Source organism: Neoarius graeffei, chromosome 14 (genome assembly GCF_027579695.1).
Source record: "Neoarius graeffei isolate fNeoGra1 chromosome 14, fNeoGra1.pri, whole genome shotgun sequence".
In the NCBI taxonomy this organism is placed as follows: domain Eukaryota; kingdom Metazoa; phylum Chordata; class Actinopteri; order Siluriformes; family Ariidae; genus Neoarius; species Neoarius graeffei.
The window spans coordinates 37,138,030-37,163,934 of record NC_083582.1 but is presented as its reverse complement, the minus strand read 5'-3'; the positions used below and the strand labels follow the sequence as shown (position 1 = coordinate 37,163,934).

The window sequence follows — 25,905 nt, the reverse complement described above, 5'->3', positions numbered from 1 at the left end:
TCTGACCACAGAACAGTTTTCCACTTTGCCACAGTCCATTTTAAACGAGCCTTGGCCCAGAGAAGACGTCTGTGCTTCTGGATCATGTTTAGATACGGCTTCTTCTTTGAACTATAGAGTTTTAGCTGGCAACGGCGGATGGCACGGTGAATTGTGTTCACAGATAATGTTCTCTGGAAATATTCCTGAGCCCATTTTGTGATTTCCAATACAGAAGCATGCTTGTATGTGATGCAGTGCCGTCTAAGGGCCCGAAGATCACGGGCACCCAGTATGGTTTTCCGGCCTTGACCCTTACGCACAGAGATTCTTTCAGATTCTCTGAATCTTTTGATGATATTATGCACTGTAGATGATGATATGTTCAAACTCTTTGCAATTTTACACTGTCAAACTCCTTTCTGATATTGCTCCACTATTTGTCGGCGCAGAATTAGGGGGATTGGTGATCCTCTTCCCATCTTTACTTCTGAGAGCTACTGCCACTCCAAGATGCTCTTTTTATACTCAGTCATGTTAATGACCTATTGCCAATTGACCTAATGAGTTGCAATTTGGTCCTCCAGCTGTTCCTTTTTTGTACCTTTAACTTTTCCAGCCTCTTATTGCCCCGTCCCAACTTTTTTGAGATGTGTTGCTGTCATGAAATTTCAAATGAGCCAATATTTGGCATGAAATTTCAAAATGTCTCACTTCTGACATTTGATATGTTGTCTATGTTCTATTGTGAATACAATATCAGTTTTTGAGATTTGTAAATTATTGCATTCTGTTTTTATTTACAATTTGTACTTTGTCCCAACTTTTTTGGAATCAGGGTTGTAATCTAATAACCTAACAACCTGTGTTTTTTTTTTCTCTCCCCCCCCAAATCTGTCCCTCTGAGTTACATGTCGGTCCTGGGATCGAGATGCTGACCCCTTCTGCTCCTCGGACCTGCCCGATCCATCCTGGTGCCCTGTGTCTGGTTGGAGTCTCATCGCATTGCTCCTGTGGAGGGCGGCCTCATGTGGACAGTTGGGGGTCGCACCTGGAGGATGCTCTGGACTCTTGCAGTGGTGCTTTTGTGGCTGGGGACTGCAGTTGACTTGCTGACTTTGAGACTGCGGTTGTTGTGAACGGTTTTGCACTCCGTCGGTGGGGGGTTTATAGCATCAACGAAGCTGACTTTATGTTAGGACTGTTAATATTATAGTCATGCTGTCTGTTGTTGCCCAAATGAGGATGGGTTCCCTTTTGAGTCTGGTTCCTCTCGAGGTTTCTTCCTTGTGTCGTCTGAGGGAGTTTTTCCTTGCCATCGTCGTCACAGGCGTGCTCATTGGGGATAGATTAGGGATAAAATTAGCTCATGTTTTAAGTCGTTCAAATTCTGTAAAGCTGCTTTGCGACAATGTTTATTGTTAAAAGCGCTATACGAATAAACTTGACTTGATATAATATCACAGTTTGGTATTGTGGACTTCACTAAGTGAGTTGTCATTCAACAAGGCTTGTGACTCGCAATTTGAATCAAAGAGGTACAGTATTTTGAGAAATAATTCACTCAGGAGGACGTATGCATTTCTTTTAAAACTGCTTTTCTGACTCGTGGTCATGGTCGAAGCCAGAGGCAAAAACACATATTCCATACACCAGGCATCTCAATGTCTTATTCTGCAGGCCTCACAAGGAAGTACTCACAAAGCAGGGGCGTAGCTGGGGGGTCCTAGGGTGCCCGTCACCCCCCTTTGTCGGACCATGCATTTTTTCAATAGCCGCATAAGAATATTAGAAAAGCGCCCACTCTAATTTTTCTAACTTTTTTTTTTTTTAACTAGATTGTCACCTCAGCCTCATTCGGGTTTCTATAACCTTGACTTCCTGTGGTTTGGGCGCGAAAACCCAGTTTGTCAGAGTGTGTGTGGGAGAGGCGGATGTACAGTAAGTGCAGATATGTTAAATAATACACAGTGTGATACGCACACAACAGGCAAACAGCAAGCAAAACAGCCGAAACAGCAGGCAAAGTCGTAATCGAGGAAAAAGGCAGGAGGTCAATCGAGGCGCGGACAGAATATCAGAGGCAAAACTATACAAGCTCAAAGGACAACAAACTGGAGTCAAAAAACCAGGAGGTCAACAACGACAGGAAACAAGGCTCTCTAAGGCACACTGGACATGGCGTAATACTTCGCATCGTCCTTGCATGGGCGCAGTCCTTAAATAGCCTAAACATAGTTCATTGATTAAAGACAGGTGTTCTTGTTGATGGCCCGAGGGGCGCCTTCAGGTGCGCGAGCCAAGGAGCGCACAGTCCTTCGCAAGCGCAACACGATCGCACTGGAAAGCATGGCCATGCTGCCAGTGTAGCTGCAGTCTTTTTAGTTGCGAATTACGAGTATTTCCTCGTGTTAATAACTCACCATGTCAAAACAAGCGAAACTTTCCTCCTTCTTTCGACGTGAAGACAGGTAAGCAATTTATTATATATTTTTTTCCATCAAAGTTGCATTTTGTGGCTTCGAAGCTAAGTTTTAGTGTGCCATTTCTAGAACACAACATCAAGAAAACGAGGAAGAAACAGCAATAATGGAAGAGCCGGTTTCTAAGCTACCTGAAACTAGCAATGGTAATTCCATCCATTATCGGTAGCCTCTTATTCTGTCCTACAGGGTCGCAGGCAAGCTGGAGCCTATCCCAGCTAACTATGGGCGAGAGGCGGGGTACACCCTGGACAAGTCACAAGGTCATCACAGGGCTGACACAGAGACACAGACAACCATTCACACTCACATTCACACCTACGGTCAATTTAGAGTCACCAGTTAACCTAACCTGCATGTCTTTGGACTGTGGGGGAAACCGGAGCACCCGGAGGAAACCCACATGGACAGCATACAAACTCCACACAGAAAGGCCCTCACCGGCTGCTGGGCTCGAACCCAGGACCTTCTTGCTGTGAGGTGACAGCGCTAACCACTACACCACCGTGCTGCCTGAAAAGGTATTTGATGGCAATTAATAACACTGAGAATGAGCTTGGACGTGGGGAAAGGGAAGGAGGGAGGAGGTCTGTACTGCTGCAGAAACAAAGAAACAAGTCTGAATTTCAAAGCTGATGCATTACAAGATAAACAGCACACCGCTTGCATCAAATTTGACCTTCGTTTTCTTTTCCACTCTACTCTGTTGCATAACACACCGAAAAGGTTTACATGATATATTAAGTCTTGTAGTGTCACTACCAAAAAGCCAGCCGGTTGTGAAATATTTGACGCAGAAATCTCTGAGTCATGCTGCTTTATTGACAGGAAGCAGTGTTTTTGATTAAAGCCGTAAATCGATTTTTGAGTAAGACATGCAAATCTTCAACAGAAATGCCATCTATTTTGAATTTGTTTGACAGTTAACAGTGTCTTACACAACAATCATAAACAAAGCTTTCTTTTTGACTTGTAGCTCCAGGGCAAACGCTTAGTGGCATGGAGAGAAGTAAGACTGTACTGAGTGAAATGTAAACACGTCCCACAAAGCACATGTTTATACCACCACTAAAGAGACGGCAATTAAAGACTGAGATTTAAAAAAAATTTAATTTGCACAAGCACAAATTGTTACTCTCACTCAGGATCTTTCTACATTATTATTATTATTATTATTATTATTATCCTAATATTTTTTAGGATGCTATTTTTCTCTCAGTTTTCAACCAATCATCACCAAATTTCACAAGAAGAATACCTCTGGGCTCAATTAAATTGCTATGACTTTTGGTGCTGATCTGGATCACCAAACCAAAATGATTCATGAAAAATTGGCTTTTTTCTCCCAATCACTTATAACTCTGTCAATTTTCATGATCTCATCTCATTATCTCTAGCCGCTTATCCTGTACAGGGTCGCAGGCAAGCTGGAGCCTATCCCAGCTGATTACGGGCGAAAGGCGGGGTACACCCTGGACAAGTCGCCAGGTCATCACAGGGCTGACACATAGACACAGACAACCATTCACACTCACATTCACACCTACGGTCAATTTAGAATCACCAGTTAACCTAACCTGCATGTCTTTGGACTGTGGGGGAAACCGGAGCACCCGGAGGAAACCCACGCGGACACGGGGAGAACATGCAAACTCCACACAGAAAGGCTCTCGCCGGCCACGGGGCTCGAACCCAGACCTTCTTGCTGTGAGGTGACAGCGCTAACCACTACACCACCGTGCCGCCCTCAATTTTCATGATTTTTTCCAAATTCAGCAGGACGCAACCCTTTCCTCACTAAGCATCATTCTCTATCTCTTACCGTTCCGGATCTATAGGGTATGGTGACCAGACGTCCCAGCACAAATAGTCCCAGTCTCTATCTAGTTTTAATTGCTCTATGAACTGAAGAAAAGGTCACTGAGCTCTTGGCTTGGAAATGATTCTGTCAGTCGGGGGGGCAAAAGAAAAGAGCGATTCCAAACAACAGGCTGCACGAACATGTCCGTCAGGAATTCAGCCTAAGTATCTCAGTTTACCCCACTGTGTCAACACAAAGAGCCGCAGGCTAATGAAGAACTAAATCAACCGGGTAGGAAAAAGCAGCACAACGCAGGCATGGGCGAATATTAATGTAATCTGATACTGTGCTGACTGAACACACATGTTAAAGTTTATTCACTCGATAAATTATGAGAGACAAAATTAGATGGCTCTCCTGTTTCTAATACAAACTGCAGTACATATTTATAGATGTAAGTCTCATTTTTTTCAAATGCAGTGGAAAACTCACTATTCAGCTTGAATAATACATCACTTTATATGGCAACTCAGCTATTTAGGCCATGAGTTACGCTGCGTTGCCATAGCGCTGGGCTACTTTCACACAGCTAATGACTTGTGGGAAAAGCTGCACACAAACATTCGACAAACCACTCAATTACATATTCCTTTTGCTCACTAGCTGTTAACAGATATTATAACTGGTTATTTACACTAATAAATCCAGAGCGAACGTCTTTCTGAAAGCAATGCCTTCAAATCTACTGTCAACATCAAACATTCAGAATAATCATAACTCAAACGCAGCGAAGGGGAAAACCCACATTCTCAGTAGATTAAGATCACACACTTTATGATTGAGTAAGTCTGCAGGAATGTTTAGCACTGCAATGCTACATTCCACTGCTTGGTAAACAACACGACTGGATTTGAATTAATTAACTAAATGCTTGTTATCTGATACTGTAGGTTCTGGCTAATCTGCTTAGCAAATGTGTCAGTTATTCCAGAAACAGGCAGAAAACTTATTACACACAGTCAGGTGTATTGCTTTCATTTTGTCATTTATTCTCTCAGTTGCCGACTGAGGCCCTTCTGCGTGATGTTTGCACGTTCTCCTCGTGCCTGTGTGGGTTTCATCCGGGTGCTCCAGTTTCCTCCTACGATGCAAAAACATGCAACTGGCTGCTCTAAATTACCCATAGGTGTGTGTGTGTGTGTGTGTGTGTGTGTGTGTGTGTGTGTGTGTGTGTGTGTGTGTGTGTGTGTGAATATCTCTCTCTCTCTCTGTGTTAGCCCTGTGATGGATTGGCGACCCATCCAGGATGTACCCCACCTCTCGCATGATGCCAGCTGGGCCTAGCTTCCCCGTGACGCACAATGGATAAGCGGTATAGAAAGTAAATAAATAAATAAATGAGTGAATCCTCAGTTATACACTACCGTTCAAAAGTTTGGGGTCACTTTGAAATGTCCTTATTTTTGAAAGAAAAGCACTGTTCTTTTCAATGAAGATCACTTTAAACTAATCAGAAATCCACTCTATACATTGCTAATGTGGTAAATGACTATTCTAGCTGCAAATGTCTGGTTTTTGGTGCAATATCTCCATAGGTGTATAGAGGCCCATTTCCAGCAACTCTCACTCCAGTGTTCTAATGGTACAATGTGTTTGCTCATTGCCTCAGAAGGCTAATGGATGATTAGAAAACCCTTGTACAATCATGTTAGCACAGCTGAAAACAGTTGAGCTCTTTAGAGAAGCTATAAAACTGACCTTCCTTTGAGCAGATTGAGTTTCTGGAGCATCACATTTGTGGGCTCGATTAAATGCTCAAAATGGCCAGAAAAATGTCTTGACTATATTTTCTATTCATTTTACAACTTATGGTGGGAAATAAACGTGTGACTTTTCATGGAAAACACAAAATTGTCTGGGTGACCCCAAACTTTTGAACGGTAGTGTATTTTAATTCATTTTATACCACAGTACTGTTGAATTCTCAAATCCGATTGGTCAGAAGGTGTTGTTTAATTTTCTTTAGTATAAAACTGAGGTGATTAAAGAAAATTGAGCATGCTGATTGGTCGAGAGATTCAGAATATTTCTCGATAATCACTTCAAGCGACTCGGTAAAATGGCGGCCGATCACTTTGCCACCGTAAGTGAGGAAGAATTACAAATGATGAAAGAAAATGCTGTTCCTAAAAGCACTAAAGATGCTACAAAGTTTGGTCTAAAACTATTCAAAGGTAAGGTGGGATTGTGATTTATTTCATCCATTTCAAAAAAGTATTTTATGTGACTCGGTATAGATAAGTGACACAAGTCTGCGCGGCACCTTTATTACCTTCACATATTGCTTTTGAAATTTAAAATAAATGATTTTTATACGATTTTAAAAAAATCACCTGTGTATTTATACTAAAATAATTATCCACCTCAGGCTCAGTGAATAATAACCTCGACTTTGTCTTGGTTATTATTCATCAATATTCACTTTGCCTGCAGCAAATAATTGTTAAATAACAGTAGCTTTGTCAGTAGTTCTAGCTGTAATTCAAAGCACAGGTTTATACAGTGCCTTGAAAAAGTATTCATACCCCTTGAACTTTTTCACATTTTTCCACCTTACAAACACAAACTTAAAAGTTTTTTATTGAGATTTTATGTGATAGACCAACACAGAGGGCAGCACGGTGGTGTAGTGGTTAGCGCTGTCGCCTCACAGCAAGAAGGTCCGGGTTCGAGCCCCGTGGCCGGCGAGGGCCTTTCTGTGCGGAGTTTGCATGTTCTCCCCGTGTCCGCATGGGTTTCCTCTGGGTGCTCCGGTTTCCCCCACAGTCCAAAGACATGCAGGTTAGGTTAACTGGTGGCTCTAAATTGAGCGTAGGTGTGAATGTGAGTGTGAATGGTTGTCTGTGTCTATGTGTCAGCCCTGTGATGACCCGGCGACTTGTCCAGGGTGTACCCCGCCTTTCGCCCATAGTCAGCTGGGATAGGCTCCAGCTTGCCTGCGACCCTGTAGAACAGGATAAAGCTGCTACAGATAATGAGATGAGATGAGTGAGACCAACACAGAGTAGCACATAATTGTGAAGTGAAACGAAAATGATAAATGGTCTTCAAAATTTTAAACAAATAAAAATCTGAAAAATGTGGTGTGCATTAGTATTCAGCCCCCTGTACTCTGATACCTCTAAATACAATCCAGTGCAATCAATTGTCTTCAGAAGTCATCTAATTAGTTAATAGAGTCCTACTGTGTGTAATTTACTCTCAGCATAAATACACTTGTTCTGTGAAGGCTTCAGTGGTTTGTTAGAGAACACTGAAGAACAAACAGCATCATGAAGACCAAAGAACTCACCAGACAGGTCAGGGATAAAGTTCTGGAGAAGTTTAAAGCAGGGTTAGGTTATAAAAAAATATCCCAAGCTCTGAACATCTCAAGAAGCACTGTTCAATCCATCATTCAAAAATGGAAAAAGTATGGCACAACTGCAAACCTACCAAGGCATGGCCGTCCACCTAAACTGACAGAGCGAGCAAGGAGAGCACTGGTCAGAGAAGCAACCAAAGCCCATGATCACTCTGGAGGAGCTGCAGAAATCCACAGCTCAGGTGGGAGAATCTGTGTACAGGACAATAAGTCGTACACTCCACAAATCTGGCCTTTTTGGAAGAGTGGCAAGAAGAAAGCCATTGTTGAAAGACAAGCATAAGTCCCGTTTGCAGTTTGCCAGAAGCCATGTAGGGGACACAGCAAACATGTGGAAGAAGGTGCTTTGGTCAGATGAGACCAAAGTTGAACTTTTTGGCCTAAATGCAAAGCGCTATGTGTGGCGGAAAACTAACACTGCTCATCACCCTGCACACACCATCCCCACTGTGAAACATGGTGGTGGCAGCATCATGCTATGGGGATGCTTTTCTTCAGCAGGGACAGGGAAGCTGGTCAGAGTTGATGGGAAGATGGATGGAGCTAAATACAGGGCAATCCTGGAAGAAAACCTGTTGGAGGCTGCAAAAGACTTGAGACTGGGAAGGAGATTCACCTTCCAGCAAGACAATGACCCTAAACATACAGCCAGAGCTACAATGGAATGGTTTAGATCAAAGAATATTCATGTGTTAGAATGGCCCAGTCAAAGTCCAGACCTAAATCCCATTGAGCATCTGTGGCAAGACTTGAAAATTGCTGTTCACAGACGCTCTCCATCCAATCTGGCTGAGCTTGAGCTATTTTGCAAAGAAGAATGGGCAAAAATTTCAGTGTCTAGATGTGCAAAGCTGGTAGAGACATACCACAAAAGACCTGCAGCTGTAATTGCAGCAAAAGGTGGCTCTACAAAGTATTGACGCAGAGGGGCTGAATACTAATGCACATCACATTTTTTCAGATTTTTATTTGTTTAAAATTTTGAAGACCATTTATCATTTTCGTTTCACTTCACAATTACGTGCTACTCTGTGTTGGTCTATCACATAAAATCTCAATAAAAAACTTTTAAGTTCGTGGTTGTAAGGTGGAAAAATGTGAAAAAGTTCAAGGGGCATGAATACTTTTTCAAGGCACTGTATATTAATCATTCAAATCATTCAAATACATTACCATTTCTATAGTAGCATCTCGTACACAAAGACTTCTACAGCAGACAATCCTAAACCTAAACATAACCCAGACCTAATAATAAATGGATTAAATACGTAGCATTATTCAATAAATAAATAAATATATCTAATCTTCCATATGGTGGAGTTTTCCATTAGGAGATTTGGACCTAACATTTATGGAAGTTGTCTCACTTTGTGTTTGCTGGTTTCTCAGTGACATGACAAACATCTTTCTTTTTTTTTTGTCTTATTAACTTCTCAGAAGAAAATGAAAAAGAAGCTGGGTAATGGATGACTGTTTATAGTTGCTGTAAATATAAACAGGAAATTAACTTGTTTCCTGGACATTCCACAACTTTAAATGTAACTATAAATGGATAAAAAATTATGTGCCATTTATTAATAAATTATAAAGGAGGTGCTCTTGTTGGAAATTATTTTCATCTAATGACTGTAAAAAAAAAAAAAAAGGGTGGCACAGTGGTGTAGTGGTTAGCACTGTCGCCTCACAGCAAGAAGGTTCTGGGTTTGAGCCCAGTGGCTGATGGGGGCTTTTCTGCATGGGGTTTGCATGTTGTCACTGTGTTTGCGTGGGTTTCCTTCAGGTGCTCCAATTTCCCCCACAGTCCAAAGACATGCAGTTAGGCTACCTGGCTTCTCTCAATTGCCCATAGGTGTGAATGTGCGTGAATGGTTGTTTCCCAAGCCCAGAAACAGGATGGTTGCAGCAGGAAGGGCATCTGGCGTAAAACTATGCTCCAATTAATGACACGTGGATCAGTAGGGTCCACATGGACCCTGACCTGGCAACAGTGCTGGACAAGGAGGAAGAAGAATGACTGGAAAAAAACATGGACAAAAAAAAGTGTACCGTCTCTAAAAATTGAAGCAACTGCAGGTCTAGTGCCCCTGCTGGCTGGGCGCAGTATAATTTGTTGCACTTAGAATCCCCATGTATTTCAATGACAAAATAAGCTATTTTCCAAGTCGTGTTTCTCATCTAAATAGTCTTTCCATCTATAGTGTATAATTCGAACATGCTAATATCTGCACACTATTTATTTTCCCCTAGAAATTAATTTTTTAAATATTATTCTACTACATTGTAAGAAGACGTGGATAAATTTGGGAACTACGTGACAGACAGCTTCAGCGATGCGTTGGACCCAGTGTTGTAGTCGAGTCACTAAACCTCGAGTCTGAGTCCAGTCTCGAGGCCCCAGTGTTCAAGTTCGAGTCAAGTCCAAGTCATTAAAGAAAATTTCAAGTCAAGTCCGAGTTGAGTCCAAGACTCCAACCGCACCGTTTGACGGTGGCTGTTTTAGTGCCATTAACATTAGTTTGTTCCTGAACATGACGTATGAACAGGTGAATGTGCTTCTCTTTATCAGGGAGTGTGAAGTATTCTGTCAGAGATGGTTGGGAGATGGAAGTAAGCGCAGAAGGTGTGTTTATTAATACGAGTGAAGACAGTATACAATCCAGAATGGCAGGCAAAATCGTAAAACAGTGAAACAGGCAATAGGTCGAGCGAGGCACAAACAGGCTATCGTAGACTCGGCAGAATCAAAGACGAGAAACAGGAAATCAGGGATCAGGAAACCAAACAAGGAAATAAGGCTCGGTAACGTGTCAGCAACGCAACTCAATACTTCGCAAAGTAAGTGTGTTTTCACAGTTTTTATATAGGCGCGCTGATTGGGCCTTAATCCTGTGCAGGTGCGAATCGTTTACGGAGCTGACGGACTTTGGGCTCTTTTGACAGTGAAATTGGCCAATAAATGGAAAGGAAATGCTAAATCATTATTAAAATCATTTTACAAAAAATTAACACATTCTGGCGGCACGGTGGTGTAGTGGTTAGCGCTGTCGCCTCACAGCAAGAAGGTCCTGGGTTCGAGCCCCGGGGCCGGCGAGGGCCTTTCTGTGTGGAGTTTGCATGTTCTCCCTGTGTCCGCGTGGGTTTCCTCCGGGTGCTCCGGTTTCCCCCACAGTCCAAAGACATGCAGGTTAGGTTAACTGGTGACTCTAAATTGACCGTAGGTGTGAATGTGAGTGTGAATGGTTGTCTGTGTCTATGTGTCAGCCCTGTGATGACCTGGCGACTTGTCCAGGGTGTACCCCGCCTTTCACCCGTAGTCAGCTGGGATAGGCTCCAGCTTGCCTGCGACCCTGTAGAAGGATAAAGCGGCTAGAGATAATGAGATGAGATTAACACATTCTTACTGTGCATATTATCTTTATTGTCAAGGTGAGACTCATTTGACATTTCAGCTGAGACTGATGCGCCTGTTGCGCATCCTTGAATTAATTATATTTTTTCTGTGTGTGAAAAATAAATGAACTTCCATGCATAAACAAAATACCCAATTACAATAAATGAATACATTTTTTTACAATACACATAATTAATGTTAATTGGGTGAAGCCAGTCCAATCAATGCACAAGCTGGTGCGCATGCCCGAGACTGGCACTACAAAGCCACCCTGGCCTCCGTAGTTCGGGTCCTTTGACCCAGCTCTCGCCTACACAATCACAGATACACAAAATAAAAGACCTGAACTTAACTAATGTGTGTGTGTGCTGTTATATGATTACTGTATGGTCAGAAAAGATGATAGATAAGCGTAAGCGTTGCACAATAACACTACAAACACCTGCAAAGTTATTTAGCTGCTGTCTAGCTGCAGCTTGTAGCTTCCAGCGTTACTATGTGTCCGTATAGTGTAATGTGATGCAGTGTAGTGTAACGCAGGGATCGACCTCGATCTGCAGAGCTCTGTGTCACAATCTGTACGCAGCCAGCCGGATGGTTTTCTATCGCAATCGCGTGGCCACTTCAGGTTAGCCTGGGCCCGCCCATCCTAAGTGTGACGCAACACGAGGGCCTGTTGCGAGCTTAGTCTGGAAAGGCAAGCTATCTCCAGCTCTTCCAAGCTCCCGAAAAATCGGGAGCCAATCAACTTTGAGCGTCTCCAACGGCCCTGGGTAGAGGCGTGTTCAAGGCAGTGACGTAGTAGAACTGCGACCGGAAGCCATAGATTGTTTACAGAATCTATGCCGGAAGCGCTTCATTCACTAGAAACATTACGAACATGGAGCAGCGGCAAGCCTTTGACACAGCGGTAGATGCTGTATTGAAAGCATTCAACGGGAAGTTCTCATTGAAAACGGAGCAAAGAGCAGCCCTGGAGGTATTTATCTTCTTCCTGTTACTCAAGCAGTTTCCGTCACGTCACATACGTCAGAGGAAAGAGTGATGTGATTGGTTTAAGCTTCGTCACAGCCTTTTCTGGCTTCGACCAGTAGCAAACTGAGGCATTTCAGGGAGGCGGGTCAACCACGCCTCTGGGAAACGGTTGGGCTTAATATCTTTGCCAGACCAAATGCTCGCAGAGCTTTGAAGTCGCGTTAGCCAGACTAACTTCAGGTAGCCTCGTATGCATTCGTTTAATGGTCTTCTGCGTGTTAAATAGTTACAAAATTATAATAAAGCAAATACTTTCCAATTTATTTGGTGTATACTGATGAAGCTACGTATTTTTTCTTTTGGCCAAGGGAAGGGCGGCGGGCCAGAATTATAATGTGGCGCTGCGCCACTTTACAGTAAAAGCGCCCGTGGAGAACACTGTTATGCCAAATTATTATGGCATGTTACAAAAAACAAAGAAAAAATCCGAGTCCTCATCTCCAATTTACGAGTCCGAGTCATCAGTGCTCAAGTCCAAGTCAAGCCACGGGTCCTTAAAATTAGGGCACGAGTCGGACTTGAGTCCGAGTCTGGGCGGACCTAACAAATGAGTACCTGACTTCAACTCTCATCTTTCCTGCGCAGACTCTAGCTCCAAATTTGATAACATGGCATTTGTATAGAACAGAAGGGCAAGGAGTCCATGTTATTATTATTATTATTATTTTTTTTTAATAATCGTTATTTTCTTCAAACAGTATGCACTACAAGACTACTATAAATCACTTCTTAAGCTTATTAGTATTGGTACTGTTTTTTTATTACATAATTACTGGTGTCATATAACACGTTTTGTCTATATTGAAAACGCGGTGGATGTTTCCCCTCGGGCGGCACGGTGGTGTAGTGGTTAGCGCTGTCGCCTCACAGCAAGAAGGTCCTGGGTTCGAGCCCCGTGGCCGGCGAGGGCCTTTCTGTGCGGAGTTTGCATGTTCTCCCCGTGTCCGCGTGGGTTTCCTCCGGGTGCTCCGGTTTCCCCCACAGTCCAAAGACATGCAGGTTAGGTTAACTGGTGACTCTAAATTGACCGTAGGTGTGAATGTGAGTGTTAATGGTTGTCTGTGTCTATGTGTCAGCCCTGTGATGACCTGGCGACTTGTCCAGGGTGTACCCCGCCTTTCGCCCGTAGTCAGCTGGGATAGGCTCCAGCTTGCCTGCGACCCTGTAGAAGGATAAAGCGGCTACAGATAATGAGATGAGATGTTTCCCCTCTTCTTCAGCAGAGTTATTTGGACGTCAGTCTCTTGAGACTCTCTAACTTGTCCGTGTAGGTCGTTTCCTGGATGCGTAGCTTCTCTGTGAAATCTGCCTGTTGGACACAAAAAAAGCACACATCCGTAAAACTCAACATCTCCAACACTGGCCCAGATGATTTATGTGATATAAAAGAGTACATGCTGCATATTTCTACTCCGTCAAACAACTTGTTTATCAACAACCCTGCGATGAGAAAAAGCTGAACACCCTGCAGTAAAGATCGAATGATTTAATAGGGAGGGTGAAGTTTCTTTTCCCGGATTCTTATTGTACGCACAGGCCTATTAAATGCCTCCAGCACACATCTGTAATGGTAACAATATGGTTGGGAAGTCACCCACAGCATTTCCAGCATTTGCCTTTTTCAGAGTTTCTACCATATAAGGCATGATGAGATCCACATGAGTTATGACACTCCTGGGAACTTTCGCAACTAAAATATCCCAGAGAGGGGGGAGAAAAAAAAAAACAACAAAAAAAAACGGATGTTATTAAACTTCACTCAATGGGGAAAGAAGAACAGTTCTAGTGGCAGATTTAATCCACATCAAAATCAAATGCTTCAAACTAGCTGGAGCAGGCTGTGATGCTAAGCATATACTCAACGGCTTAACCCGATCCCGAGAGACAAGCCTCAAAGGAGAAGAGAAGAAGAAAGAAGAAGAAAAATATACGCAAACGGATGGTCAATGCAGACTGTTTAAGCAGGGAGAGTTTTTTGTTTTGCACAAAGCTAAATATAGCTTGGAGTGAAATATGTAATTGACCCTGAGCAGATGTTACAGCGGGCTAAACCAAAAAATTGATGGAAATAGGACCGATCTTACAGCAGCTCATTCATACATAAGCCTACAAAGAGCCTCTCAATTTACAGTGTCTACAAATCATATAAATCATTACAGGAACAAAAACGTCTTTATGGAAGTTGAGTAGAGTGTGTGTAAAATCATTTATCCCGTCTACATCCTTTTTCCCGCGTGTTGCTGTTTGTTAAGCTTGTGAAAACGTACGGTAGGGATGGCACAATACGGCAATCTGCGAGGGCAGATTGTTTTCTGCAACCGCAGCACACCCAGTAATTCGATTCCACCTTAAGTCTACCGTAAAATTAATCAGAATATCTGCCAGGAGCTGTCTAATGTGTTCCGTGTTATGTGCAGAATACCAATGATATTAAGCTGGGGAACATTACTCAAGTTTTAATATTAGATTCTTTTTTTTTTTTTTTGGCATGATCAGTTGGGTAGAGGAGGCCTGTGGGACAGTATGAGCTCAGACCTGATATTTTAACTAATATCATTCCTTCCAGGACCCTGCGGCTTCTCCTTTTAGTCGTCATCTTCTCACAACTTCCCCTTCCTAATATATGAAGGTTCCATTTATTTGCATACTTTACAGGAGGAAACCTGTAATTGAGAAGATAAATATACGGGTAATGGCCCTCGTTTATCAAGTTGGAAACGCATGGATTTATTTATAAATCTTTCACCTTAGCATTTACAAAAGAATCATGGTATTTGGGGGAGGAATAAAAAAAGTGCATATCCTATAAGCGCTTCTGAGTTTGTATAAACGTTCGTATAAGGATAAGGATCCCGATTTATAGGCTTCAGATCGTGTAACTGGCAGGAGTTACTGCAAATTTATGTGAAATGAAACTCATTTCATTGAAATGACTTCAAATAAATAAGACTAGCGATTTGACGAGGACAAAAATAATGTCTGGGGATAAACTTAGGAAGAGTTCGGGCGAGGTTATGGTAGCTGACATGCTGTAGTAACTGAGCTTGAAGATTTATTTTATCGCAAACCGCTCTTAGGAGGCGCTCTTTCGCCATTTAGTCATCGTTTTTGCAAACAAAAATTCCCGCCAAGAATTTTTATCTATCTATTTATTTTTACCTCGCCTGGGACGGAGTCCACCAGGGGGCGAGGTATTGTTTTCGGTCGGGTTTCATTGTTTTTTGTTAACGATATTACGGGAAAACGGCTGGACCAATCTTCATGAAACTTTCAAGATAGATGAACATTGGTCTCAAATAGAACCTCCAACATTTTGAGGGTCATCCGGTCAAAGGTCAACAAAAGGTCAAAATCGTTCTGACATCTTGGAGTGGTGAGATAAGCGCGAGATACTCATATATATCAAGGTAACGTCTATTACTGCACCATACTACACGACTGAAGAAGAAGACAAGAGACAAGATGCCTGCTGTAAGTGTGATAAGTGGTTTCACGAGTCATGTTTTAATGTTGTATGCTAATGTTATATATATTGTTATTAAATGTTTATTCATATACTACCTTTTTTATTTATTTACTAGTTTATTCATTTACTACATTGTTATATTTTTATGTTTGACATCTCATCTCATCTCATTATCTCTAGCCGCTTTATCCTTCTACAGGGTCGCAGGCAAGCTAGAGCCTATCCCAGCTGACTACGGGCGAAAGGCGGGGTACACCCTGGACAAGTCGCCAGGTCATCACAGGGCTGACACATAGACACAGACAACCATTCACACTCACATTCACACCTACGGTCAATTTAGAGTCACCAGTTAACCTAACCTGCATGTCTTTGGACTGTGGGGGAAACCGGAGCACCCGGAGGAAACCCATGCAGACACGGGGAGAACATGCAAACTCCACACAGAAAGGCCCTCGCCGGCCACGGGGCTCGAACCCGGACCTTCTTGCTGTGAGGCGACAGCGCTAACCACTACACCACCGTGCCGCCCATGTTTGACATTAATTTGTTATAAATGAATGTTTTGATATGCTTTAAAACAAACAAAAAAATGTTTGTGGTCAATATATGGTCATCACACATTGTCCTACATACCAAACAAAGTACCCCACTCAACCTGAATACATCAGCTTTGCTGAAGGGGGGGGTCAGATTGTGTTGAAGGATGTAAAAGGCTCTTATAAATTCACTGACTAGATTAATTTCCCCTTTGATATGTTCTTAAAAATCTATTTAAAGAAAACATACACACATTTGAATCATTATAATGGATTTAGATTGTTAAAACCGCATTTTATTTAAAAAAGTGTCCCACTTTACCAGAATTTACCCTATCCATTGCAACAGGTTGGTGGTTGTAGCCGATAGAAAAACGTTAAGCTGTTTATATCTAATGTATTTAGTATTCACACATTTTTTGTAGGATATTAATCACCGTTTCCTCAACTTCAACAATCTCCGACGTCTGTTCACTTAATATCAGGATATTCTATTAATGTGAAGCAAACTATGAATAATAACCCCGCCGCTATCCTTTATCATAGCTACATGTATGACAAAAAAATGCGAGCCAGCGCTGCCAGCGCATTACATAGACATCCTATTATTACGTAATAATAGGATGTCCATGGCGCATTACACTGAGTGCAGCGTATCACCACTCCAAGATGGCGGCCCCGCGTCTCGTCAGCGCTTTTAGAATTTACATTGGATGCTCCGTCTACGTAATAATAGGATGTCTATGGTGTCTACTGCCTCATATAGAGGCGCTCGCCACTATGTCATTGTGCTGTAAGAATGTAACGATCGTGCACTGCGCATGCGCATACACGTGTTCCGATTAAAATGGCCAGTGAGTGTATACAATTCGGTTCACTGTTCGAAATAAATGGACTAGACTAAAGAAATCGCTTTCAGACATGTTTATGCTTATTACAGAGGGAAAGTGCGTTCCACTGAGCTCTAGCGCCGGGCCATTTCCGGGAGATAAGAGTTTGGGTCATGGTGACAGCATGTATATGTCAGCCTCGGTTTGGAGGTTTCAGTTTCGGAAACTGTAAGAGTAGAATAATATAAAGTACAGACACTTGGTATATTTTACTTCAGTGATTTTTAAATTGTTCATTTTTGGATTACGCTTCATTTTTGTGCCTACTGCTTCATAGAGTAAATATATATGCTATATTTACTGTATGGACATGGGATCAGAAAACTATTTTATTTATAAGCAGGAGCCACATGGACCCATAGGGTACCTATTTTTTCGCGATATCTTCCTTCATATTCATCATAAGTGCTACCGGGTGAGGTTTGTTTTGCCTGGCAACACTTGCTTTAAATTTGTGAAGCTAGTTACCGTCGTCAAGGAGGTTGTGTTTTCGGTGCAGTTTGTTTGTCTGTCAGTCTGTTTGGAAGCAGGATTGTGGAAAACCTACAGGCCTGAATTCCATGAAACTTGGTGGAAGGGTGTAACATGGGCCGAGGAAGAACCTATTACATTTTGGAGCCAAGGAGCAAATCTGGCATTGCAAGGTCCAGCACTTGCCATCCAGTAGATGGCTGTAAATTCAGTACTGATAAAACATAGCCAACATAGAAATATGACAACTCTATATCACAATCCACATTTGTTGGTGCCGGTAATCCTCTGGGATACACATGCAGGCATGTAATTCTAATAATGTTAGAAATATATCCAGACACATAAAATGGTTCTGGCTGCAGCTTTGCATATCACAAAAGAACTGATGATTGTCCTTTTCTCCGAGTGCCCTTCTTTTATCAGTTTTTTTTATCAGATCATTTTAGCCTGTGAAAACATTTACACGGAACTTTACTAAAAGATGGCCAAAGTTTTTTTTTTATTTAACACCTCATTATGAAGTGCTGGCTTCATTGACACACTTGAACTTGGCCCCATGTGGACAGTTGGGGGTCGCGCCTGGAGGACGTTCTGGACTCTTGCAGTGGTGCTTTTGTGGCTGGGGACTGCAGTTGACTTGCTGACTTTGGGACTATGGTTGTCGTGAACGGTTTTGCGCTCGGGTTTCCGTCGGTGGGGGGTTTATAGCATCAACGAAGCTGACTTTATGTTTAGACTGTTAATGTTATAGTCATGCTGTCTGTTGTTGCCCGGATGAGGATGGGTTCCTCTCGAGGTTTCTTCCTCATGTCGTCTGAGGGAGTTTTTCCTCGCCACCGTCACCACGGGCGTACTCATTGGGGATAGATTAGGGATAAAATTAGCTCATATTTTAAGTCGTTCAAATTCTGTAAAGCTGCTTTGCGACAATGTTTATTGTTAAAAGCGCTATACAAATAAACTTGACTTGACTTGACTTGAAGCAAACGTCATACCTGTAGCTTTACCAGCACCTCTTTGGTCATTGGCCCAAGCACTTCACGCACATCTTCTACACTGACACCCTCCAAGCTTTGGAGTGTCTCTCCCTTTTCGCATTCAGTAGACTCTTCTTCTTTCTTCTCCACACACGTATCCGAATCCTGAGGGAATATAAACGCATTATTTAATATAAATCTTGCCCTGCCAGACAGCCATAATTAAAGTGTAGCCAACATTCAAATGCACAGGATGACATAAACACGCCAGATGTGTTTACTGGTGTGAGCTGTTCCTGCTAACGCTGCAGTAAGATGGGAAAGCTTGTTACATTCTTGGACGGTGCATAATAGAGAAATATTGCAATTTCTGACGGGAACCTGAATTCTTAATAATGGGGAAAAGATGTTTTCGTGTCAATGGTGTAACCGTTTACAGATAGGACATGAGATATGATTTGAACAACCATTAAAAACGAGGCGTTTAATCATAAGCGATATTGACACACAGAGGAAAGACCTTCTACAGCTATTGAAGGAGGCAGAGCACCTACATGTGGTCTTGCTTTGAACTGCATTTACAGTATTTTTTTTTTTAAACTTCAGATGATCTTGTTTCAGAAGAAATCGGCATATGTGGTGGAGACTATACCTAATTTGAAGGTCATATGTTTTATATACACACTACCGTTCAAAAGTTTGGGGTCACTTTGAAATGTCCTTATTTTTGAAAGAAAAGCACTGTTCTTTTCAATGAAGATCACTTTAAACTAATCAGAAATCCACTCTATACATTGCTAATGTGGTAAATGACTATTCTAGCTGCAAATGTCTGGTTTTTGGTGCAATATCTCCATAGGTGTATAGAGGCCCATTTCCAGCAACTCTCACTCCAGTGTTCTAATGGTACAATGTGTTTGCTCATTGCCTCAGAAGGCTAATGGATGATTAGAAAACCCTTGTACAATCATGTTAGCACAGCTGAAAACAGTTGAGCTCTTTAGAGAAGCTATAAAACTGACCTTCCTTTGAGCAGATTGAGTTTCTGGAGCATCACATTTGTGGGGTCGATTAAATGCTCGTAATGGCCAGAAAAATGTCTTGACTATATTTTCTATTCATTTTACAACTTATGGTGGGAAATAAAAGTGTGACTTTTCATGGAAAACACAAAATTGTCTGGGTGACCCCAAACTTTTGAACGGCAGTGTATAAGCCATAATAAATGAAACAAAGTCAATATTTGGTGTCGACCCTTTGCTTTAAAAAAATAAAGAAATAAAATAGTAGTCTCAGGTACAATGAGTGCAGTTTTATGCGGAAATGAGCTGTAGGTTTTACTGAGCATCTTACAGAACCAGCCCCAGTTCTTCTGGACACTTCGACTGTCTCACTCGCTTCTTAATTTTGCACCAAAACCCAGCAGCCTTCATTATGTTTTCTTTTTTTTAATCTGAAAAGTGCTCTCTTCTGTAATATGCTCGGATACAAACTTTTTTTTCTGCAACATTTAATTTTGTGCTGGGGGGGGGAACCAAAAACGAACGTTTGGAACTCTAAAATGTTTTTGTACTGACTCGATAACGCAGAAGTCATAAAATAGAAATCTATCACAAAGTTTGTATGAAAAAAAATCTCTAAAAACATTTTAAATATAGAATTAAAGCATTTTTTTCCTAAAATAAAGAGGATTCGTGTGGAATTTTGGCCTGTGGACAGAGAGCAGATTGTTTGCAAATTACAGTCCCTCTCCTCCCTCAGTACGGAGCACAGCCTGCATATTCCAGCTGGAGTGCTGCACAGTGTGAGCGAAAAGGAAAAATGTTACTCATACTTGGAACTAGATTCATGTTTCCTCTTCAAAATGATTCACATGTGAAACACATTTTCTCACTCACTGGTCATATCACAAGGCCAAAAACTGAATCACTACATGCACCACATGAACAACTGGATTGTTTAAACCTCATTTCTTGGGTTTCTACAGAAAGGTTCGGTGATTTGTAAGTGTGTATGGCAGCAACTTTCTTTACCTGGTCAAGGGGGGAGGGCGCTACGTGATGGAGGTCGTCGGTTGGCGTTCCCTCCTCCAGTGGAGCGATGAAATCAGCTGAATTAACCACCTCGATGATTCTCTGGAACATCACATGACACCAATGAATATGTCGATAACAGTGCATATCTTATCCACATGTCTACCTTGTGGAGGACGGCCCCATATGGACAGTTGAAAGTCACACTTGGAGGACGCCCTGGACACTTACAGTAATGCTTTTATGGACTACAGTTGACTTGCTAACTTTAGGACTGCAGTTGTCATGAACAGTTTTGCACTCAAGTTTCCATTAATCAAGAGTTACAACATCAACGAAACTGACTTCATGTTAAAACTGTTAAAGGTCCCATGGCATGAAATTTTCACTTTCTGAGGTTTTTTAACATTAAAATGAGTTCCTCTGACCTTCTTAAGTCACCCCAGTGGCTAGAAATTTCATAATGTGTAAACCAAACTATGCCCAACATTTGAGAATGGCGCATCAAAACGGCGCGTTGATAAGCTCTTCCCTTTACTACGTCAGCAAGGGAGATGATCCCCACGCCCCCCCCTCTGGATTCCCACCCACTGTATGGATTGCCCGCCCAGTTGTAGTGAGGAGACCATAGAGGACACAACAACATGGCATCACCTAAGCGAGCGAAACATGGAAATTGCGCTGTACATGGATGTGACAACACAGAAAAGAGTCTGTTTTTACTGCCGACGGGAGAGCCCCTGAAGACGCAGTGGCTTAATTTTATTTACTTCAATAATACGCCGTCGAGTCTACCTAAGGCGGTGTATGTTTGTCGGAAGCATTTTCCTGAGGAATGTTTCCACAACTTGGGACAGTACAGGGCAGGTTTTGCACATCAACTGTCACTGAAGCCTGGGTCCGTACCAAGCATCCCTGCCGCATCAGCAACAAACACCGAACAAGTAAGTGTATAACTGATCGTTTTGCCGTGTTTTAAAATCAGTGCGTTAGCCTAGCAATGGCTACATTAGCTGTGCAGCTAACCGCTTCCTGCAGTTAGCCAGGTAATCTGCGCTACAAAACTAAAGAGCATGCAGCATGCTCTGTTAAACTGAGTTTAGTCTGGAAATTGACTGTAACTTATGAGCTTATGTTTGACTATTGCTCCGCAATGCATGTCTTGTGTTGGATAAGCGATATGTTGCTGTAGTTGCTGCTTCTATCCTCTTTGGTTATGGAGTGCGTGTTCAAGCCTAGGGTATTATACGTTCGTAAACTACCACTCCGAACACTCTCACTCTCTGTTCTCTGTGTCACGTTGAGTTTACGAAAGGAGTCCGAGGGAGAACGGGGTTTTGTCTTAGCAGCGTGGCTACAGGCGCTGATAGCAGCGAGTATGTGTGTGCACAGCTTGGTCAAGCCCCTCCCCCTCCCCCCATGGCCCGCCCCCACCCTCTACCCTTCCCCGCCTCCTGCTTCTCATTAGCAAAACAACGCACTGGGAAAAGCGCTGAAATGGGGCTTTCTCCCAGGAGGCTATATTTACGTGCCAAGGGTTCATTTCGAGAAAGGCTGCGGATATAACATCCGGAAGCCTCCACGAGCCCGTTTAAAGCATCAACAAACCACCATGCCATGGGACCTTTAATGTTATAGTCATGTTGTTGCCCATATGAGGATGGGTTCCCTTTTGAGTCTGGTTCCTCTCGAGGTTTCTTCCTCATGTCGTCTGAGGGAGTTTTTCCTCGCCACCGTCGCCACGGGCTCGCTCATTGGGGATAGATTAGGGATAAAATTAGCTCATGTCTTGGGTCATTCAGATTCTGTAAAGCTGCTTTGGGACAATGTCTATATTGTTAAAAGCACTATACAAACAAACTTGACTTTATAATGAAGCGTAAAAACAAAAATGCACGAGTTGATTTAAAAAAAAAAACCTTTACGCTTGAGAATATTTAGGCTTCGCGTTAAGGCAGTGAGGTACATTTTCTTGTCATTTAGCTGGAATGCTTTTAAAGTTCACTTGGCAGAAAGCCCCGCGTACAGAACCCAAACTCGGCTCTGTAAGAAAAACAAAGGCTCTGTGGTTTACATATTTGAGATAATTACAATGTCAAATGGAGGGTGAGGGGAAGAACAATGGTCCATCATTACTCAACTGCTCTGCTTTACTCCCCTGCACATGATTCACGCTTTTTCATCTTCCGATAAACGAATTAACGTCACTTTAATGGTTGTGAAATAAAAGAAGGCTTTCCTGCTTCCCTTTGTGGAACTTGTTAAACATGTTGATTCACTAAAATGTTTCCAATATACACACAGAGAGAGGTGGAAGAGGAGGCCATTAATATTCAAACAATGCTTTGAACCCTCCATCAAAACAAATAGAAAATGCTCGTGTTATATGAAATTCGGGACCCATTATGACTGTGGCACAGCGCTTGACCTAGATTTGTTCACTGATCCCCACGATGCTCCGCAGCAAATATAACTATTCACTCGCAGCAGCTTAAAACACCATTCAGGCGCAAAACAAATCTGCTGCTTGTCTTCCGCTTCTGATGTAATGAGTTTTCCCATTTTAGGGACGTTACACTTTTATAGTTCGGAGACAGACTGGCACTGTGCGACACGTCATGAATATTAATCACCACTTGGACGAAAAAATATTAGCAATACACTTTTCCTACTGTTTGACACTTTGAAAGTGTATCTGGAACGTAATTATTGCACGTTAATAATGGATGAGCAAATCAGCTGAGAGGCAGGCTCGGATCCGCCCGAGCTGAATTTCAAACGGAGAGATGACAGCTCTCATTAATGCTGTTCACCACCTGCAAAACGGAGAGGCGAGCGAGACAAGGGGCAGGCGCGCTGCGAAGCCAAGACAAGATGTGGAGACAATTTACCGCCGCTTAATTTGCAACAGCATCTGGGTTGTCTTATTATAGAAGGAACCAGTGGTCAAATAGCTTCCGTATGTTAAAAAAAAAAAAGCGACTGCTGAATGCTTGCATGGTAATTATGATGATGATAAATGAATTTGAACAAGCTGTTATATCGGCTGCTGATGAGTCACCACATATCTGCCATATCTATGTCCTGAAATGGGAAAAACATGCTCGTAAGCTTCATTCACATTTAAAGCAATTAAAAAAGTAGGTTGTGCCAAATTGCACTGTGACTCGTGCAAATCTTGAAAAATGTCAATGTTGGCAGATAATCCCTGCTTCTTCCTTTTTCTTCCTTCCTTCCATTTGAAATGACAGTCTTTATGCAAACTGAAGTGCACTGAAAACATTGTAATAAAAACAATGAATATCTCATCTCATCTCATCTCATCTCATTATCTCTAGCCGCTTTATCCTGTTCTACAGGGTCGCAGGCAAGCTGGAGCCTATCCCAGCTGACTAGGGGCGAAAGGCGGGGTACACCCTGGACAAGTCGCCAGGTCATCACAGGGCTGACACATAGACACAGACAACCATTCACACTCACATTCACACCTACGGTCAATTTAGAGTCACCAGTTAACCTAACCTGCATGTCTTTGGACTGTGGGGGAAACCGGAGCACCCAGAGGAAACCCACGCGGACACGGGGAAAACATGCAAACTCCACACAGAAAGGCCCTCGCTGGCCACGGGGCTCGAACCCGGACCTTCTTGCTGTGAGGCGACAGTGCTAACCACTACACCACCGTGCCGCCCCTCAACAATGAATATCTCATCTCATCTCATCTCATTATCTCTAGCCACTTTATCCTTCTACAGGGTCGCAGGCAAGCTGGAGCCTATCCCAGCTGACTACGGGCGAAAGGCGGGGTACACCCTGGACAAGTCGCCAGGTCATCACAGGGCTGACACATAGACACAGACAACCATTCACACTCACATTCACACCTACGGTCAATTTAGAGTCACCAGTTAACCTAACCTGCATGTCTTTGGACTGTGGGGGAAACCGGAGCACCCGGAGGAAACCCACGTGGACACGGGGAGAACATGCAAACTCCGCACAGAAAGGCCCTCGCCGGCCACGGGCCTCAAACCCGGACCTTCTTGCTGTGAGGCGACAGTGCTAACCACTACACCACCGTGCCGCCCCTCAACAATGAATATATGATATGTAAAAAATATATACGTATAAATATATAAATCTTAAGTCTTGCCGTGTTTGATTAGAGATAGCTTATCAGTCCAAGAACAAAGATAGGAAAAGCTGGCTGATCTCCACATACGTCACTGACTTTCCTTCTAACTCTATTTAGGCTTCCTTTCACAAGACACTTCCTCATACAAGTGTAATGACATCCTTTATCTAGAAACGATTGCACATCTTTCCTGATTTCGTCACAGATGAATGGCACTGGCTTATAGGTGACAACATCAGCATGCTTGAATTTAATTTGAAACCATTATCTGAGCCTCATGTAGCCCACGTGTGTGTGTGTGATGTGTGTATATATAAGACTATAATCACCTCCATTCCTAGCAGCACGTCATGTCTCGGGTGGGTGAAGAGGAATTCGTAGAGGCTGTAATGCTGGAAAAGACTGAAGTGCATCATACAGTAAAGGAAAGAATTTTAAAGCATGTTTAAAACCATGACATGTAGGTGTTTGGTCAAGGTTCCTGAGGGAAAACTTACAGGCATGAACCATTTATGACCACTAGATGGCAGGCTTTCTCTTTACAAAAGACAAATGCCAGCCTACAATATTTAAAACAATAGTTTTGAAATTAATAAATAAGAGGTTTCATTCATCTGTTAATTCATTTTAAAACCGAAACCTACACCCCTGACAAATATATATTTTACGATATTTTATAGTACAGTTTTTCTCAGTCGCTTTTGTGCATTCCTCAGATCAGAATTGAAATTCTCAGAACTGCTTGTTCAAACCCCACATCATAACAGCAATTTCTCATTCTCTTGAACAAACAGTAAATGCTTTGGTACATCCATGCAACTGATTGTGTATAATTACCTCGCCCGGGATGGAGTCCACCAGGGGGCGAGGTATTGTTTTTGGTCGGGTTTGGGGTTTTTTTGGCTAACGATATTATGGGAAAACAGCTGGACCAACCTTCATGAAACTTTCAGGATAGATGGGCATTGGTCTCAAATAGAACCTCCACACTGTAAAAAAAAAAAGTGACCATCTCAACTTAAATTTTCTAGGCAACATGATGCAAGAGAATTTTGTGTTGAGATGGTCAACACCAAAAGGTAAGTTGGCTGAACTCAAATTTAAACTCAGAAATCCTTGTTAGGTCAACAGCAATTGAGACAGGTTGAGTAAACTAGAATTTTCTAGGCAACATGATGCAAGAGAATTTTGAGTTGAGATGGTCAACAACAAATAGTACGTTGGTTGAACTCAAATTTCAACTCAGAAATCCTTGTTGACTTAAGAAGGATTTTCGTG

At 42.4% G+C, this 25,905-nt stretch overlaps 1 protein-coding gene across 1 annotated transcript in view; it reads right to left on the bottom strand.

Annotated features, from left to right (window-relative positions):
• Nucleotides 1–11,113: 11,113 nt before the first annotated feature.
• cabcoco1 (ciliary associated calcium binding coiled-coil 1) overlaps nt 11,114–25,905 on the bottom strand; it is a 71,337-nt gene continuing 56,545 nt past the window's right edge. The window contains exons 5-8 of the mRNA XM_060938834.1: nt 24,957–25,029; nt 20,493–20,594; nt 18,478–18,624; nt 11,114–13,422 (exon numbers count right to left, since the gene is read on the bottom strand). Of these exons, the coding sequence (XP_060794817.1) occupies nt 13,339–13,422; nt 18,478–18,624; nt 20,493–20,594; nt 24,957–25,029 (406 nt within the window). The 3' untranslated portion in view covers nt 11,114–13,338. The remainder of the gene's footprint in view (nt 13,423–18,477; nt 18,625–20,492; nt 20,595–24,956; nt 25,030–25,905) is intronic.